Source organism: Pieris rapae, chromosome 17, assembly GCF_905147795.1.
Source record: "Pieris rapae chromosome 17, ilPieRapa1.1, whole genome shotgun sequence".
Classification (NCBI taxonomy): domain Eukaryota; kingdom Metazoa; phylum Arthropoda; class Insecta; order Lepidoptera; family Pieridae; genus Pieris; species Pieris rapae.
Genome location: NC_059525.1, coordinates 4,042,263 through 4,060,718, shown reverse-complemented (window position 1 = coordinate 4,060,718; position 18,456 = coordinate 4,042,263). Strand labels below are relative to the sequence as shown.

The 18,456-nt window shown below is 31.5% G+C and overlaps 1 protein-coding gene across 1 annotated transcript; it reads right to left on the bottom strand.

Annotated features, from left to right (window-relative positions):
• Window positions 1–1,133: 1,133 nt before the first annotated feature.
• On the bottom strand, window positions 1,134–16,139 carry LOC110994057 (proton-coupled amino acid transporter-like protein pathetic). The gene is made up of 9 exons (XM_045631964.1): window positions 15,950–16,139; window positions 9,473–9,607; window positions 8,168–8,318; window positions 7,501–7,622; window positions 5,058–5,142; window positions 3,589–3,833; window positions 2,777–2,989; window positions 2,427–2,596; window positions 1,134–1,563 (listed from the first exon to the last, which is right to left on the bottom strand). The coding sequence occupies exons 1-9, from the start codon at window positions 15,985–15,987 to the stop codon at window positions 1,325–1,327; spliced, it is 1,398 nt and encodes a 465-aa protein (XP_045487920.1). The 5' UTR covers window positions 15,988–16,139; the 3' UTR covers window positions 1,134–1,324.
• Between the last annotated feature and the right edge of the window lie 2,317 nt (window positions 16,140–18,456).

Below are 18,456 nucleotides of genomic sequence, written 5' to 3'. Positions count from 1 at the left end.
ATTTTCGTAATATTCTTAAGGCATCTAAGCCCCCAGCTCATATAAAAATAAATATTCTGGAAATGGCTGGCTATAGTGTGATGACGTCACTGATAAGTTGATATCATTTTATTTAGAGAAAAGTTCAAAATTATTAATAATTATATTGATGCGTAGTTTTGGTAAAACCTATTTTTACATCTTTACAGCATAAACAATTAAGTGTAAAGATTTTCTAAAAAAAATTAAAAATTACGAAATCTTTGGCTTTAGCTTAAGCAAAAACATTAAAAAAGCATTAAAATAAATCAGAATTTGTAGTGTTTAGTCGTAAACAATATCTCATGCTAGTTACTACTAGATGGTGCTGTTCACTAACTTATAGACAAAATCTTCAATCGGAAGGCAGGCGTGTGAACGATAGTCGAGACTTGAAGTGGTTCTTCGGGCAGATGTTCAAACTTCGACGTTAGTGCGTAACAATAGAATGAGTCAAATAAGCAACTATGGCACATGGGCACTTATATCAGTTTTCTTAAGAATACAATGTTTAAAGGACTTTATTTCTTATTACAAATTATATTTTATTTACATGAGAAACTTAATATGTACGAGCGAGATACACGTCGCCATTAGCCGTCCCAATTTTAGTCTACTAGGTTCACTCTGACATGTATCTTTAATGCCCCTTTGAATTTGTTAATCACTAATATTGTGAATTTTAGACGGTAATTGATTAAATAACTGCACACTACAATAACCTGTATCTGTAGAAATTAATCTGTAAATATTGAAATAACGTCATTGTTGGGTAATTTTATATAATCCTACGTGCCGTATCTAATAACATTTGCGACGTTGCCGCGCATACATTCAGCCGTTACAATAATTTCAACCTGGCCTTGGCGTATGACAGATTTTAAAGCGACATCTAGCGGCAGTTTTCTTTACATTTCGAATTAAATCATTTCTTATTTTGACATCCAAAAAGGTTGAGTTGTGACTCGTGATTCGTGTGGATATCTTTGGGGTATTTTAAATCGGTAACCTCACTGAATTTACATCAATTGAATTTGATATTGAGAAAAATGCACCATACATTAGGAATAAGATTTATTTTCTAGTGATGATGAATGCGTAAAAACTACAAAAATAAATATTTAAATACTTTTTTAGGATAGATAATTAATAGTTTTTGGTAAAAATACAATCAAGTTTTGACAAATGTTATATTAAGTACATAATAAAACCATACAAAATTATATTTTCTCTCTCTTATATTCTCTCTTCAGTCAATGAACACTTATTACAAAATTCAAACACATTACGTGACTAAAACACTAATTTAAAGTGTCCTCATTATTTCTCTAATACTCTGCGTCACTCCCGTTACTAGAACGAATATTCCAAAGATAATAAGGAATGCATCCTTATACATCATATAGTTGTATGACCCAAGGCCCCTTTCCCATCGGAATATAAGGTCTATAAGTGAGGGCGCGATAAGTCCTAGGAAGGAATAGAAAAATGCGCCTTCCAGTCCTATTACTTGTTCCAAACGAGGAAGTGTTGCTGCTGCGGCAACTGGAAATTTATAAAGTTTGTATTAATATACGATTAATTAAAGGAGCTTTTATTTTTTTGTGTTATGTAAGAAGTGACCGAAATATTCAAGTTTCTGCACTCTGTAAATGACTGTTTTTAATGGAGTAAAACCACATTCTGATCAACGGATTTGATGGAATTGAATGTCACGAGAGACGACAGATTTCATGTTCAGGGTGCCAGTCTATTTATTTATTTAGGAAGCAGAACAGATACATCTCTATGAAATGAAAAAGAAAACATATAATTAACGCATTGGATATATCCACAAATAGTTTCACGAATATAAATAAGTTATAAAGCAAATCATGGCAGCAGAGCGTTAGCTAAGTAGACAATACAATACAAAATGTATAGATCAGGACAACGACAAACATAATAGTAGATATAATAAATAAAAAAGATACTAAGCTTAGGACAATCATAGTTGTTTTAACTTATGCATAAATGAGATGCACAGTGAAGGATTGCGGAAAGAGAACACATTTTGTGAAGAGGCACTCGGAATGTTAATTTTCCAAGTAGGTATAGGATAGGTAAAGTATGACTTAAATAAAGTAAGTGAAAACCTCTATACGCTGTTGAATGGAAAGTAAATAATACAAGTAAATATAGTAACTAAACGACATTAAGTTATGAGGATACTTGACAAATACACATAACAAAAATAAGGTTATTTCGATTCTCTATTGCTTCTGGCGCCCCTGGCGACGCCCTTTAAAGTGACTAGCCATTCGATCACCTTATAGATAGTAAACCTTCATAGTCCTAAATATAATTGCATATTTTATAACATTTGCCTTGAGGTTAGTATGTAAAACAGATAATAAGTTTCTATTTACCTGTCAAAACTGCAAATACAGCTCTCATAATAGCTTGTGCAGGATTATGGTATTTTTGCGTTACTCTGTGTTTAATATTACGCCATACAATTTCCATCGGTACGTAGAATTGCAAAATGTACGTAAAGAATATCGCTAACGTTATAAATACTTTTGCCATGAGTGCTGGTCTGTAATAAAAAAAGTTTTACAAAATAGACCATGCAATTATTATAATAGACATTAATAAAAATAATGAGGTTTTATATTTGAGTTTTAATTATATATTTTGATAAAATAATAAATAAATAACCAATTTAGCCATTGAGGCCTGGACATAATTGTTTGTTTAGTTATGACATAAATCTTACATTTCTTTTGTCGGTAAGTTCAATGTTATGCTGCCGGCTGCGTGTTCTCCATATTTCAGATAACCCAGAATGCCCATAATCATATATAGAAGAACTACAATCGTCATGGTTATATTTAAAACTCCAGGACATCCAAGAAAATGCTGTGGTTTAGCCATTGTATTCTCCACAGGCAATACTACGCCGATACCTTCCATTGCAAATATCACAGTCCTAAAACAGCGGTTAGTTTGGGTTAGTAAATGGTAAATAAGTAGATAAATATTTGGGACACTAGAGAATTCCCTCGACTCATTCTCATATCTTAAAAACACTAAATCCGAGGCGCAACCACCGTCAGATTTATTAATCTGTTTCGTCATAATTCGCAGTGACTTTTTGGGTCTGGGCATGCCTTGCATGTTTTCTATCACGGGAGTGTCAAAGTCTCAAAGACATTGGTACACAGCCGAGGTTCGAACCTATCACCACACAGATAATGGTTTGCTGAACATAAATAAGTAAGACACTAAATGAACTCCTAAACGCAGCTGAGATTATGAACGGATTTCATAAACGCAGAAAGTTTTAAATGTCTCATCAGATCTTAGGATAGTAGGACATATATATATATTTTAAACGCAAAGTTTCTGGTTTACTATATGACAATTTATCAGTTATTCCTTTTGGAGTTGCACTTCCTTAGTAATACAGAGTATTTATTGCTTAGTAAGCTTACAAACTGTTTTAAAAATCCTGAAATTCTGCGCGCTCTAGTCCCATTATATTTGTTTTAACCAAAAATGTGCACGAGATTTAGAGAAATCACTTACCCAATAAATAATGGCAATCGTTGAATATCAATAGATTTTGGTTGTGAATCAAAATTGGGGAATTCATCGCAGATATAATATAGGCAAATTAAAAATGTCACCACCAGCAAAATGTTGGCAAATCCAGAGAACGGCGCTATGTATTTAAGACTCTTAATTTGAGTAAAAATAAGAATGGGTACCAAAAACATAAGGCAGTACATGCCTTTGTTCAAACTGTTGCTTTCATAGTAGAAGTCGACGATCTGAAAAAAATAAATGAATTTAAGTTTCTAATTGTATTTTAAGGTCAAAGAATTGAAATTACAGGATAAGTTATTTGAATTTTTAGTTTCGTTTGAAATTACAACTTTATACAGCTTCTGTATTTCCCATTAAAAAGAAAAAAAATATTTAGTGCCTGACACTCGCTGGCAGGCGTTAACTTTTTGAGTTTAAGGCTTGCAGGTTTCCTCACGATCTTTTCCTTCACCCGAACTTTTCGGAACATAGAAGTTTCATCCATTGGTCCAGAAAGAGGGTTTCAACCTCAGAGATGAGAGTCGCACGATGATACCACTATGCCAATGTTCAAAATTAATGAATTATATATATACCTACCAATTTTCACATCAAATTAAGTCACACATAATATGATACATAATTACTAAATGTAGTTATTATTTGCTATAGTGGACTCTAATAACGGGTTTCACACTTACTTTAAAACTAATCTAGATATAGTATCACATGGGATATAGCGAATTAAACGTAGTAATTATAAATAGTTGTATACACTTCCCGGTTTAATGTGCCAGATTATTTACCAAGCAAACAAATATTCAAGGTATACAGGGCTTGTTAAATGTACTAAATATAATATTTGGATTATGTTTCTTTGTAAGAGATCTGGATGTTGTTTTGCAATATAGATTTGATAGCAAATGTTCCGCGCGTTTCAGGCCGCTAGTTAAACGGCGCCGTGTAGTTAAAAGGCCAGGCTGTAAATTAAACGGCTAATTAAGCTTGGCTGCGGACTCGTGACTGTGACTGTCTATGAAGGGTATAGTTAAACAATGATTGCCATTTATTTAATTTACAAATGTAATTATTAAATAGTTTATATAAAGCATTTATACACAGTTGTCTTAATTTCGGTATTTTACAAAAGTGTTATTTTAAATTAATGAATTGTAGAAATTGCATTTACATAGTTTTACTGACTACTGATTGCTGACTTGATATTTAGTGGTACCATTCATGGATACTCCTATAGATACTATGCCTGAGGGCTCACAAGTTCATTGCGGCTAAGAATTGGTACGTTTTTTTCTTGAAGGAGCCTTAATCGTATTCTTTAAATTTTGAATTTATGCCATAGATTTTATCGACATACGAAACGTTACTAGATCTCCACATTGACTTTGATGTTTGCCATAATTTTAATACACACTGTATAGTTTAATAGCTTTGTCTATCATCCAAAATACCTGTTGAACTGAGTCGACGAGTAATATAACATACACTGCACAAGCGCCAAGAATTGTCAGAGCCATCGCCCAGTCTATAAATATCCTGGAATAATAAAATAACGGTTTTATCTATTAAAAAAAGAAACACTTTTAAGGTAATATAATAAATCTTAATAATTGAATCTTGAAAAAAAAAATCTTGGAATTATAATGCGTAATGGAGAACAAAGTTATGCCCGGTTCAAAAAGCTACTAAAAGCTCACACAGTTAATACATACAAATAAGTGATTAAATATCTATATATAAATAAAGCAATACACCCCATTTAGATTAGATTTACACCGCTAAAGTTTAAATATTAATTATTTATTACTTCTATTAGACAAAAACAAATAAAACCCAATAGGTACATAAAATGTTTTATGAAGCCATATAAATCATATAAATGTATTTACCTAAAATATCTAAATAGAACAATAAACTAAAAATAAAATAGTCTTAATAAATATATATATAATATAATATAATATAGTATGGTGTAATATAATATAATATAATGTAATATATAAATGTATATCTTAATATATATATTTCTTGTGTGCGTGTGTATGTGACTGAACTCCTCCTAAACGACTGGACCTATTTAAACGAAATTTTTTGTGTGTGTTCAAGGGGATCTGGGAATGGTTTAGATTCACAATTTTGTCCGCTGGACAATGTTTTTTTAATTCATTTTCAATTTAATAGTTGTTGTTGATTTTGGAATGTTTTACATTGGATCCGACAGACGGCGCTACCATCGCAGTGTCAAATTTTAAATAATATTCGAATTTTAATTTTAGTCTGTCCCGAAATTTAAAAAAAGTTTTGTTATCATTGTGTTATATCGTGTGTGACCATGTGCTGTTTCGTTAGATATTGTCATAACATTTGAATAAGAATTTTCATCAAAATGGCTTATTAAAAATTGAAATTTTGAAATTAAAGACGTGTAGACAGGACAACGTCTGTCGGATCCGCTAGTATAATATAATATAATAAATAATGTATAAATATAAAAAGTAATTAATATAAACCATCAATGCCACATCTAGTAATAAATCCAATCCAAACACCTATGTTGTTGCTTGGTTGACCGTTTCGAGTTTGTTGTGTTTACCTGCATTTTTGTTGCTGTATTTGTTTTGTGAATTTTTGCATAGGTACCTTCTGTGCGTTCTAGGAATAATTATTTAGTCTTGTAATGTTTTCTCAGTAAGCGAATTTTTTAATTCATATGAGAAATAAAGTTTATTCTAACCGTAATTAGCGATTAAAACTTCCTCACTTGTAAATTTTTTTGAGCTTTTAAGGATTGTGAAACTCGAAATTTAAATTGCAATTACATATTCTTTTTTTTTCGAATATTATTTTTGTTCTAAATTGTTACGTCATTTTCAAATACAACGGAAACAATAATTGTTCCATATAGACTGTACCAATACTTTTTTCAGCGTTTATTAGTGAACACATCAGAGTATAATCGTAATAATTTTTAGTCTGTGTAGCGGTATCCCCGCGAAATTTACATTCCCCGTAAAAATGCAGATAAAAAATCGTTTGAAACCAGTTACCGGAATTTATACGCATAGGTTGAGCAAAAACTACTAGGCTCACAGATCCCATAATTGTAAACTTACTAAAACAATAGCACTCGAGACGAAATTTTCGTTTTCATTCAGAACGTGTTCCTTATTAACGATTTTATCAATTTGACATTGATAACCAATACTATTAGCTATCTTTTATTTATTGCGACTTCCGTAGATGTCATTCGGATATTTTTATCTTGTAAATATAATTGATTTGTTCTAATTTTGACAAGAACAACGAGAAGATTGCGTGTACAAGTCGTAGTGTTATTTATAATAAGAAGGAACGATTTATAGTTTAATGAGCAGTGTTAGCCTAGTGCCATTAGCTTTCGACTCTCATCTGTGAGGCAGTAGGTTCGATCCCCGGCTGTGCACCAATGGACGTTTTTTCTAAGTGCATAGTTAACATTCGCTCGAACGGTGGAGTAAAACGTGAGGAAACTGGCTTGCCTTAGAACCAAAACCTTGACGGCTTGTATCAGGCACAGGCTGATCACCTACGTGCCTATTAGATTGACGATACAGAAATCTGAGGCCCAGGCCTAAAAAGATTATACCGTCACTGATGTTGACGGCTTGTATCAGGCACAGGCTGATAACCTACATGCCTATTAGATTGACGATACAGAAATCTGAGGGCCACGCCTAAAAGTATTGTAGCGCCACTGATGTATTTATTAATTATAGTTTAATTACATATAATTACTGTCAAAGTGATTAACTATGTCGTTTTTCTTTAAAACAATTAAAAATATTTTACTATGGCTTGTGATTTTTCGCTTACGCGTTTAACTTATAATTGTTGAATCATGAATAAATGTCATACCTGCTCGCTGTTGAGATTTTCCGCAATGGTCGGGGTCCAGTAGCAAATACTGCTTCAACTGTTTCCGCATAACCCAGGGAAGGTACTTTTGACACCCTCGATACATCTTGTGACGTTTTTACCTACGGAATTAGTTAACACGCACTAATTAGACCTTTTACCTTTGATCTATAGGAATACTGCACATTTAAATTGAATGTCGTATGTCAAATAGCTCATAATAATCCGGCGTCGCTACTCTATATGGGTATTGGCCTCAGATTGCATCCGTTTCTTTGATCAGTTTTATTTTATAGACAAGTAGGATGATCAGATCATTTTTGGATTTGAGGCATTTAGTTTCCTCACGATCTTTTCCTTCTCAGTACGAGTGAGTGTTAGTCGTATTTATCAAATTATCCGTCAATTTAATGGGTTGCCTGGAATACCTTATAAAGTAAGAGAAGAACTTCCAGGAGTGAATTTCACAATTCGCACATACAGTCTTATGTGAAGCGAAACGGGGAGGACTTCGATTCATCAAGGCTTGATGGTTGCAGCTAGCCTCCTTCCATAAGCTTGGAAGTTTCCTGGGTTCGCATACTTTACGGGGCGACCTCCAGAGTTAGCGAATGAATTGCTGTAATATTGATGTAATTACACGTGGATTTCGTGAAGCGATACTTACTAGTAAATAGACGCAATGTGTGCAAATGTATCCCAGCAGGATTGTACCAAAGATACCGACGATGGATCCAGCATTCTTAAAAGCAGCTGGCATAGCCAATATGCCGGATCCTAATGACGACTTGAGAAGATTGGCAAATGATCGTATATCTCTGAAAAAAGCAATGTGTAATGAAGATATTTATTTAACATTAATTGCTTCATAGTACCAGATTTCAAGGGTTGCAGATAAAAGATGCACCACAGAAGCTGCACGGGACCTCCAAGAAAAAGAATCGTATGATGACCATAAAACCGATGGGCTGACAAAACAGTAATGGTTTCTGGAGATAAATGGATGGAGGAAGCAACCTACAGATACAAATGAAGTTCAGAAAGGAGACCTTTACCTAAAAGGAGTGCAGAACACGAAGTAATGGAAAAACAATAACTTACGCAAACTAAGTGTATAAAACTACTAACCCCAATTAAATTGATAAATAATAATTAAAGTGGCTTTACTTAGTAATACGAGAACAGGCAGTGTACATTTATTTAAGTATATGTACACAGCTGCCCACTGAAGTATTTCCGAACCTATTCGACTCAGGGTCCTTCAAGAAAAGAGCGTACCAATTCTTAAAAGGCCGGCAACGCACTCGCGAGCGCTCTGGCATTGAGAGTATCCATGGGTGGCGGTATCACTTAACATCAGGTGAGCCTCCTGCACGTTAGTCCCCTGTTCTATAAAAAAGGTATATTTTAAAATAACTATATGTTTTTACCATAAGCAAATAAATTCTACCAAAAAAGTGATTACCTAGACTCTAGTCTAGAGGATCGGTTTTAGTAATAGCGTAATTATTTACAATGGCCGTGAAATATTCGAATAAATTTTTGCCTTGAATTTCCTTTAACATGACCAAAGAGGTAATAGATTTTAATATATTATTTTCTGTCTAATTTATTTTTGAAATTAATTCGTCATATGCTTTACTCATATTGAAAAGTATACCTGGACCGCCATGACCTTGATTTAGTCGGTAAATGTATGTTTTATTTGCGGTTTTGTACTGTATGGTCATAAAGTTCTTATAGTCATTTGTAGAACATACAAGACATTTTATTAATCTATGGATAAAACCATGTGGCAAGGTTACCGAAAATGTTATATAATATACATCGCAAAAATAATGAATTCTTTTTTTAAATTTGAATCCATTTTTAATGCCATTGGCGTGAAATTAGTAGTTAAAGGTGTGACCAATCAAAGCTGTATTGAAAATACTTTAATATTTTTGCGATCAAAAAATTTGACGGTACTTACGAATTCGGTTGATCCAGATCACGATTTGCAAATGGATCATAGCCTTTTTCTTCGTTATTTGTGTCTTTACATTTTGTATTAATTGTGTTTACTGACATTGTCGACGGAAAAACTCCATTTTCCGTTATGACTGCCCTGAAAATGAAAATTTTATTGATCAGTGCGTACGGTAGGTAATTGGTGTAAGATGGAGTTGATACATCTAGTTTTTATAATTGATAAAAATTGGGGTATTATCAGTGTTGGAATATCTTCCACGTATATACTGCCATGTCTTTCTTAAGGTAGTCACGGATATATTAGGTCCTTACATATGAAATTGGCGTTTTGTATGGAAGGAACAAAAAGTCGAATATTTTTAAATCTTAACATATATATTTCTTGTGTGCGTGTGTATGTGACTGAACTCCTCCTAAACGACTGGACAGATTTAGACGAAATTTTTTGTGTGTGTTCAAGGGGATCTGGGAATGGTTTAGATTCACAATTTTGTCCGCTGGACAATGTTTTTTTAATTAATTTTCAATTTATTAGTTGTTGTTGATTTTGGAATGTTTTACATTGGATCCGACAGACGGCGCTACCATCGCAGTGTCAAATTTTAAATAATATTCGAATTTTAATTTTAGTCTGTCCGAAATTTAAAAAAAGTTTTGTTATCATTGTGTTATATCGTGTGTGACCATGTGCTGGATCGTTAGATATTGTCATAACATTTGAATAATAATTTTCATCAAAATGGCTTATTAAAAATTGAAATTTTGCAATTAAAGACGTGTAGACAGGACAACGATCCGCTAGTATAATAATATATTTAATTAATCAGAGTATGAACCATTGTTTTCTATGCACTTTTGCAATCTCATAGGTAGTTCATTGATCCCTTTACTAAAAAAAACAGTCGGACGGGAATCAATAAAATCTGTGAAGGCGATTTGGATTGCCCCATCAGAGTTACATTTATTCCCTTTCCTTTTCCCTAACTTTATTTTGCTACATATTTTTACAGAACCAGTATTTTGAAAGCTATATTTAAACCCTCGTTAATTCATTAGAGCGCGTCTATACTTCCTACATAAATTGACAAACAGACAACAACCTAAGAATTTTATGTGCGCTGAAGTACTTGAGATTCCCGCATAGAACCAAACTCTTCAGCTCTTTAATGTTAATACAGTTCGTTATAATCGCCGTATAAAATGCACAATATCAGCTTTAATTATCTATATATATATAGATACACATGACTTAGGAAGGAAGAGAAATCTTAGAATTTATTAGTAATAGACGCTTTCGGTAATAGATCTTATATATGAATTCCGACATGATTAGAAATTTTATTGACAGATTTTGTCTATTTGGAAATGGTGTAGTATGTTCAAATATAGGTAGTTGTATTGGAAGTTAGGAAATGTAAGATATGTAAAAAAAGTAGTTTGGAAAAAAATTGTGAGATCGAATATGTCCCTGGACACGATGGCAGGGGAGTAGAGTAAATATATAATAAATATATGTATATATATATATATAATTATAATAAGTGGATTTTTTTTTACATTTATTAATTCATTCAGCTGTTGTACATTAGACACCTGTGATAATACAGGTGGTCTTATCAATAATAAGTAATTAATTAATTAGTAATTAAAAAAATAATTTCTACAATAATCAATTATTAGTTCTATTTTAATGTATGTTTTGAACAAAGAAATGTTTATCTATAATTGAAATAATGTTAATGACATTTCAATTTATACATATTTATTTCGTTTAAAACTGCTGTCATGATAATACTAGTATACTACTTATATTACGTTAATTTAATGTGGGATAGATAATAGGAATTTCCTAATATAAACATAGATGAAAATTTAATCAATTAAGGGTGTAAAATTAAAAGTAATCTTCATTGAAATTTATTGATAAACATTTACGTCCTCTCCGCGTCGGTGTGACCCTAATTATACAAATATTATATCTAATAACTCTTTCAGCAATTTTATGGTTAAAACTACATAATGATTCTTCAAGTTCTGATCGTGGTTGGCAAAAAGATCATGGCCATTCACCAACCAGCCCGGTCGAGTGAAAGACTCATCGTCCTCAAAACTGTATACTGTTATAAGTGCTCGACCGGTTTCTGGTGGAAACAGATTGTCCACTCCAAATTTGTCCTTGCGACCCACGATGCCAAGATGCGCTATCAACTAAAGAGAAAGAGAGATATTTATGAAAGTTTTGATTTTTTCGAATTTCGAATTTTATATTTACTCGAATTTAATGACCTGGAATAAGTGATACCATGATGATCTTATGTTCCAAAATAAACGTATTTTATTTTATTTTTTTCTTTCTTTTATTGTATTTCCAGTACAATTTTAAAATAAAAATTACGTTTTTAGGCAATCTTGACTCAATGTAAATATTTCACTAAATTTAGTATCAGATTAGGAGGTATGCAGTCGTTTTAAGGCACTTCAATTGTTTACTTTATAACCACTTATTTGCATATTAATTAACATTATCTTTCATGGATCATGCAAGTGTGGTGTGTTAAGTTAAAAAGTAAATTATGTTGTAGTTTGAAATTGTAGTGTTTCTAATTGCAGCTAGTAATTAGTAGGTATTATGCGAAAACGATGACTAGACTCTTTGATAGGGTGTAATACTCCAGGTGGTATAGCTCACATTTTTCTGTCGCATTATGTGCTTAGGTGTGTAAACGCATTCCCACCTTAGTTAAAAAAAAGTTTATCTAATCATGTCAAAACATTATATAACACTTAGGGCCTGTTTCACAATGTATGGATAAAGTACCAAATAGCTATGCAACACAAATTATTCGAAAGATAAAAGTTCCAAATAAGATACTTCTTAGTTTTATAACGAATAGCGCTATCTGACAGTCGTGAAACGCAAAAATACTGTTTATCCTACAAATAAGTAATAGATAGCTTATTTGGAACTTATCCGGACATTGTGAAACGGACCCTAAGACTGTTAATGAACAGTACCTTAGTTTAAGCAATTCAGTAGTATTGTAGAAACTTAAGTCTACATAATATGATTTATTAGCATCATTATTGTATGAGATTCTAATTCATGTTAAGTCACATTTTTCTTATTTGTGAACTTAATTGCAGGAATGAAATAACGGCTTAATAATAATATCGAAAAAATAAATTCTGTGCATTTAATTTTAAAACTTAATTAAAATTGCTAAAAATACTACGTATTAAATGGCACGTTATAAATTCCGCAACTACATAAAAGTGAAATAGCTCTGGTAATAGGTATTTCATTCGTAATTCATATTATATGTTAAATTTTCCTCAAGAAACCTGATCGGAGAACTAAATCACGGCAAACGCGCGTCGTCAAACATAGACTATAAAAAATGTTCAGACAATTGAAAATCGAACAGATAATATTTAAGATTTCTGATCATAATACAAAAAATACAAAACATACTAATTTTAAATATATTCATTGAAACCTAATTGACTTCTCGCTCTCTGTGGAGCATTCTCTATGCGTCACTGTGTAAGCGTGTTTGATACAAACGGTTTTTCTTATTACGTCACTTTTATTACTAAATTAAGTTCTCATAATCGTTTCACATGCTCAATTCTTAAGTTGAAGAGGCGAGAGAGGTATGACCCGTAACAAGTGGAGATCCGTGGACTCTGCTTTCTTCTTCGGGAAAAAGGCTTGAATATAAATGAACTTAAAGGCAGAATATAAATGTAATCCCACAAAAAAAATGAACTTAACACAGATTACTTTTGGGAGTTGTATGACCAGTAACTCGCTCGGTCACTAAAATTTAAAATTGAACGCTAAAGGAAACAAGGATAAGCTGAGTTCAGGAGTTTCAATTCTTTTATATAAATTGATAAAGATGCTTTTATAATTATATCCTCATAATTATGCAAGTCACATGGCTGTAAAAGACTTATATGATAATTTATCTAAGGTAAGATCTATCTGATAATATTGTAAATTGCTCTATCATTCTAATCATGAACTCGAGAATAAATTCTATGTTATTTTATTTATGTAAATTGTATGTGCCTAAATGAAACATAAATGCCACATTAATTGAGGGCCAGCGGTGAATCCACAAAAAAAAAACAAAATGTATTTAAATGTTTTAATTAAATTTTACAATAATTGATAGCTCAACTAAATATAACTATATTAGATGCACGACAATTATCTACTATTGTAATACTTGAAGTTTGATCGATCCGATGCTAGGTATCCGATCAAGTCTCGTATTTTAAACTTATTCCTAATTGACAATTGACCGACCCGATGTGAGGTGTCCGATCAAAGCTGGTATAAGTTGTCCATCTCCTTTTATTACGGTGTTGCGTCAAAGGGGTACCGGTATTAGTTATTCGAGGCAAAGTGAGTGCAATGAATATGTGTAACACACTAAAAAATATTTTCCTTCGTTAGGACAATATAAATATAATCACCGTACGGGTAACAAGGCACAAGTATGTATGGTTGACGAAAGAATTCCAATATTATTTTACTCTAAAGGGTTGCCATTCGCTGCCCTATGCTCGTTATATTGTATATTGTACTGACTATTGCAATGAAGTGCCAAATAAATAACGTTTATTTAAAAAATTGTTTAGGTTATATTTTTGAAGTTATACATCTTTTGGCGCGATGGAGAAAAATGATGAGAGTGAATTTATACGATGCGCGCGGACTCCGACACTTAAATTCATCATCGTAAAGCTAGGTCTAGATGGCATGGAAATGGATAACTATGTTCAAGTTGTATAATATTCTATTATTTTTATATTTAGAACACGTGTTTCGTAACAGTACAATTAAACAGTGTAAATAAATAAATATTATTTTGGTGTTTTTAAATAAATTTCATATACGACGCTGATAATATTTACTAATAATTTATTTATTTAAATAAAATCTTTTTAATTAATTTTAATATATATCGTTAATCACTACTGCATTTTAGTTTATTTTTTTCCATACGCCAAAGAAGTATAAGATCTAACGCGTAACGAAACTTAGCTATTTTTTCGGTTTATATTACATGTAATTCTTATTGGATAATATTTTGGCCAAAAGAGTGATGATCGCAACATTTAATTTTATATATTTTTTGTTTATTTTTGCAAATAATTTAATTTTATATATTTTTTGTTTATTATAAGGATGTATCTGTCTGGTTTCCCAATAAATAAATAAATAAATAAATAAATAAATAAATAAATAAATAAATAAATAAATAAATAAATAAATAAATAAATAAATAAATAAATAAATAAATAAATAAATAAATAAATAAATAAATATCTGTGTCAAATCTAACCCATGATTGGGAGGGACTATTCTTAATTTAGCATCTTTGGCTTAAGTTCTTTGAAGCTTCGTATTGCAAACGCCTACCAGTTCTAAATTAGTTAAACTATTTGGCTCAAACTATAGCAGGGCAAGTGCAAGTTTAGAGTTCCTATTGAAGTTTAAATGAGAAATAAACTAGTGTTATTGGCTTTCAATATATAACTAGTGTAAACAAACGCATTTAAAGAAAAACACTTTTTAACGGATTATAGTTATGTATTATTGTATTTAAACTTATAATTATTTGTACATAATTTTAAATTTAAACCGACGTTTCGCGTGCTTTACAGCGTGCGTGGTCACGGTGACTGAAGACAAAGGTGTTAAATGTCAAAAAGTATTACAGCTGCAGAAAATGTTGTGTTATCTGTATTTATTTCCCCGGAGTTGGTATCGACTAAAAGATGTAGGGTTTTTGCAGAAAGTGCTCACGGTGTCCTATATTAATACTACCTATTTACTTAAATCTATATCCTATTAGAATATAAACGTAAATTGTTGATTACTATGTTGTGTTAATGTGTTTTGTGCAACAAATGTTCGAATTGAAATTCCTAACATGAACAATCATGGAACTTCAACATGATATATATATATATATTAAATTATTATTACTTATTATTATTCTTACGATAATTTTTTTTAATTGTTGTCCTGATTTACGAATACCCAAAAAACATGAGATGATAAAGGAATGTGATGAGATGAGATGTCTGACACAACATTAATGATCGAATATTTGCCCATAAAAATATTCCATTACAAAAACCTTAACTTGCTTTTAATGAGTATTAAAAAAAACTCGACACGTGAAGGTCAAATAATCGAAATTATAGTAAGATGACGTATTATTGACTCATTTGAAGATTTAGTTCAATCTCATTAAGATCTTAAAAGGCTGTTTTGAAATTTATATTTCTTTATTACGAAAAAATTGCTTCGTACTTAAGAAATTATTTTGTCACTATCTCAAACCTTATATTTATTTATGACATAAATATATTTAACCCATATTAAAGGAGCTTAGTTTTTTTTAAAATACATATGTAAAATCTCTAGATACAACGGAAAACTTCAATAAATACTTACGTCGAGCTAAATTCCTTCATATTATAACTATTAGACATGATCACAGTTGTTGCTCACTATTAATTAAACATTAATACTATCTAATACTGTTTAAATATTATTTCATTATATTTAATACAAAAAATGTAACGACTCATGACGCGCATAACGCGTGGCCGGTTTGAAGATACTAAACGATTCTCGACGAGTTTGCAATAATGTTTATAAATACAAGAAAGCTGTCGGTTCATTTTGAATCGCAATTTGGCACCGCTGTTTATTGATCTACTAGATTATAGTCAGATTAAGTACTTCCTTAGCGTTAGTTAGCGCTGCGTTTATTTTGAAGATAATTCCAGGATACACAAAAAAATCTATTGTTTCAGGAAAAAATTAGGTTCACAATAAGAATCCCTGTCTGCAACGGTTCTCATTAAAGGTCGGGGGTTTTCAAGAAAATAGGTAAACATTTAGTTACGGGTTATTCAGAAACAAGAAGTATATACATATAATATACAGATGAGTCGCGCAATAAACCAGTTTACATGGTCACGTGACAATTCCATACAAATTCGACTAGCGAGGACGGATCACGTCCGTCGCAAAGTATCTTGATAAAATACAACGTTTTTTTTTGAGATTTCAAAATATTTAATATAGAAACGTATTAAAAACTGTTATCATCTAACCGTCGTAAAAATACCGCATTATGCAGCGATATTATACAATGTTTATGTACAAAAATAACCGCGACACATAATAGGTACCTTATTTAGCATATATACATTCTTTTTAATTACACTACGTACTGTATCAGCTATGACTTACGTAAGTAGTTTTCTAATCTACATAATTTGTACAGCTTAAAGACTACATGGAAAGATGTTAATGCTTCGAGATTTCACGTGACAGAGAGCTAAATTTATGCTGTAACAATGTAATCTGTGTCAAGGGCTAAAGGGAATGGGCGAGATATCTTAGTGGAAATAGAATGCTACACGTGCACAACATTGTGTACATAACACTATTTTTTTTAATAAAAAAATAGCTCGGCAGACATTGGTAAAAGAACCACAGTATACAAGTCTTAGGGTCTGTTTCACAACAGATAAGTTCTACATAAGTTCTAAACTACTCAGAGAAAATTAATATTTGAAAGGTCATAAGTATATGTACTAAAATACTCAACAATCTAACAAACAAATATACTAAGTGAAAATGACAGCCCATTTCGTTACAAGTAATAATAAATGACCAACAAAAAGGTTAAGTTTCTATGTTTATCTATAGAATTTAGTAACTTTATTTTTTCGTAACAAAAAACAATCAAAAACGGAACATGCGAATTTGGCGTTGCCACCACAATATTCTTTATGTTTCGGATAATTGTGTGCCGAATAAGATATGATTGTGAAACGCGAAGTTTCCTAATTACAAAAACCGAACGAAAATCGATTTTTAAGTGTAACTATGGATATCTAAGCTCGTTTATCAAAATTTTATTTATTTATTCCACATCATTAATCTACCTTAACAATTACTACTAATTCGATAGACCATCAAAATACCCACACTATTTATCATACATAAAAAACATTAAAAAAATATACTTATATGCCTAAATCTTATAATTAACTAGCAAGCAACTCTTGTGAACTCAGCTAGTGTGCAAAGAAATAGGTCTACCTCAATAGAATACTTATGACTAAAAAGCAGCAGTGTTGGACTAGTGGCTCCAGCGTGCGATTCACATACCTGAGGTCGTAGGTTCGATTCCCGGCTGTGCACCAATGGACTTTCTTTTAATGTGCGCATTTAACATTTGCTCGAACGGTGAAGGGAAACAACGACATGTCTTAGACCCAAAAAGTCGACGACGTGTGTCAGGCACTGGAGGTTGATCATTTGCCTATTAGATTTAAAAATTGATTATTTATTATATTTATATATAATAAATATATAATAATAGTCTAGCTATTCAAAGGGGGAACGCTGCCAGTATCTTCGGAACCTTGCCTAAAGGGACTCCTTTTAATAATATTTTTTAAAAATTAAATTTAAGGTTAGTTATTAGATATATTTTAAGTATTATGTTATTTGTTTTGAATTGTATGTTTATATATATATATATATATATATATATATATTTAGTAGTAGTAGTAGTTTTTATATTTTAGTAGTTATATTTTTATTTTATTTATGCAAATATTGTGGAATGCTCTGCCTGTAGTCATGTAGCCCTCGCAGATTATACGTTGAAGAATGAAGTAACAATATTGTATCGTTAGACCCATTTGTTATTTTCTTTGCAATTTTACAATGTTAATTATAACTTAAGTATTATATTTCAAACAGGCTGTCTGGAAGAATTTAATTTTCTTTTTCTCCTTTTTTAGGTTATTGTGATGTGAATAATGTGTTAAAATTAATTCCCATAGAACTCAGAGTCGAAAACAACAAAACAAAAAAACAAAACAACTACAAAACGACTAACTGCGACAAACGACAATTTTAAAGTAAGAAATCGT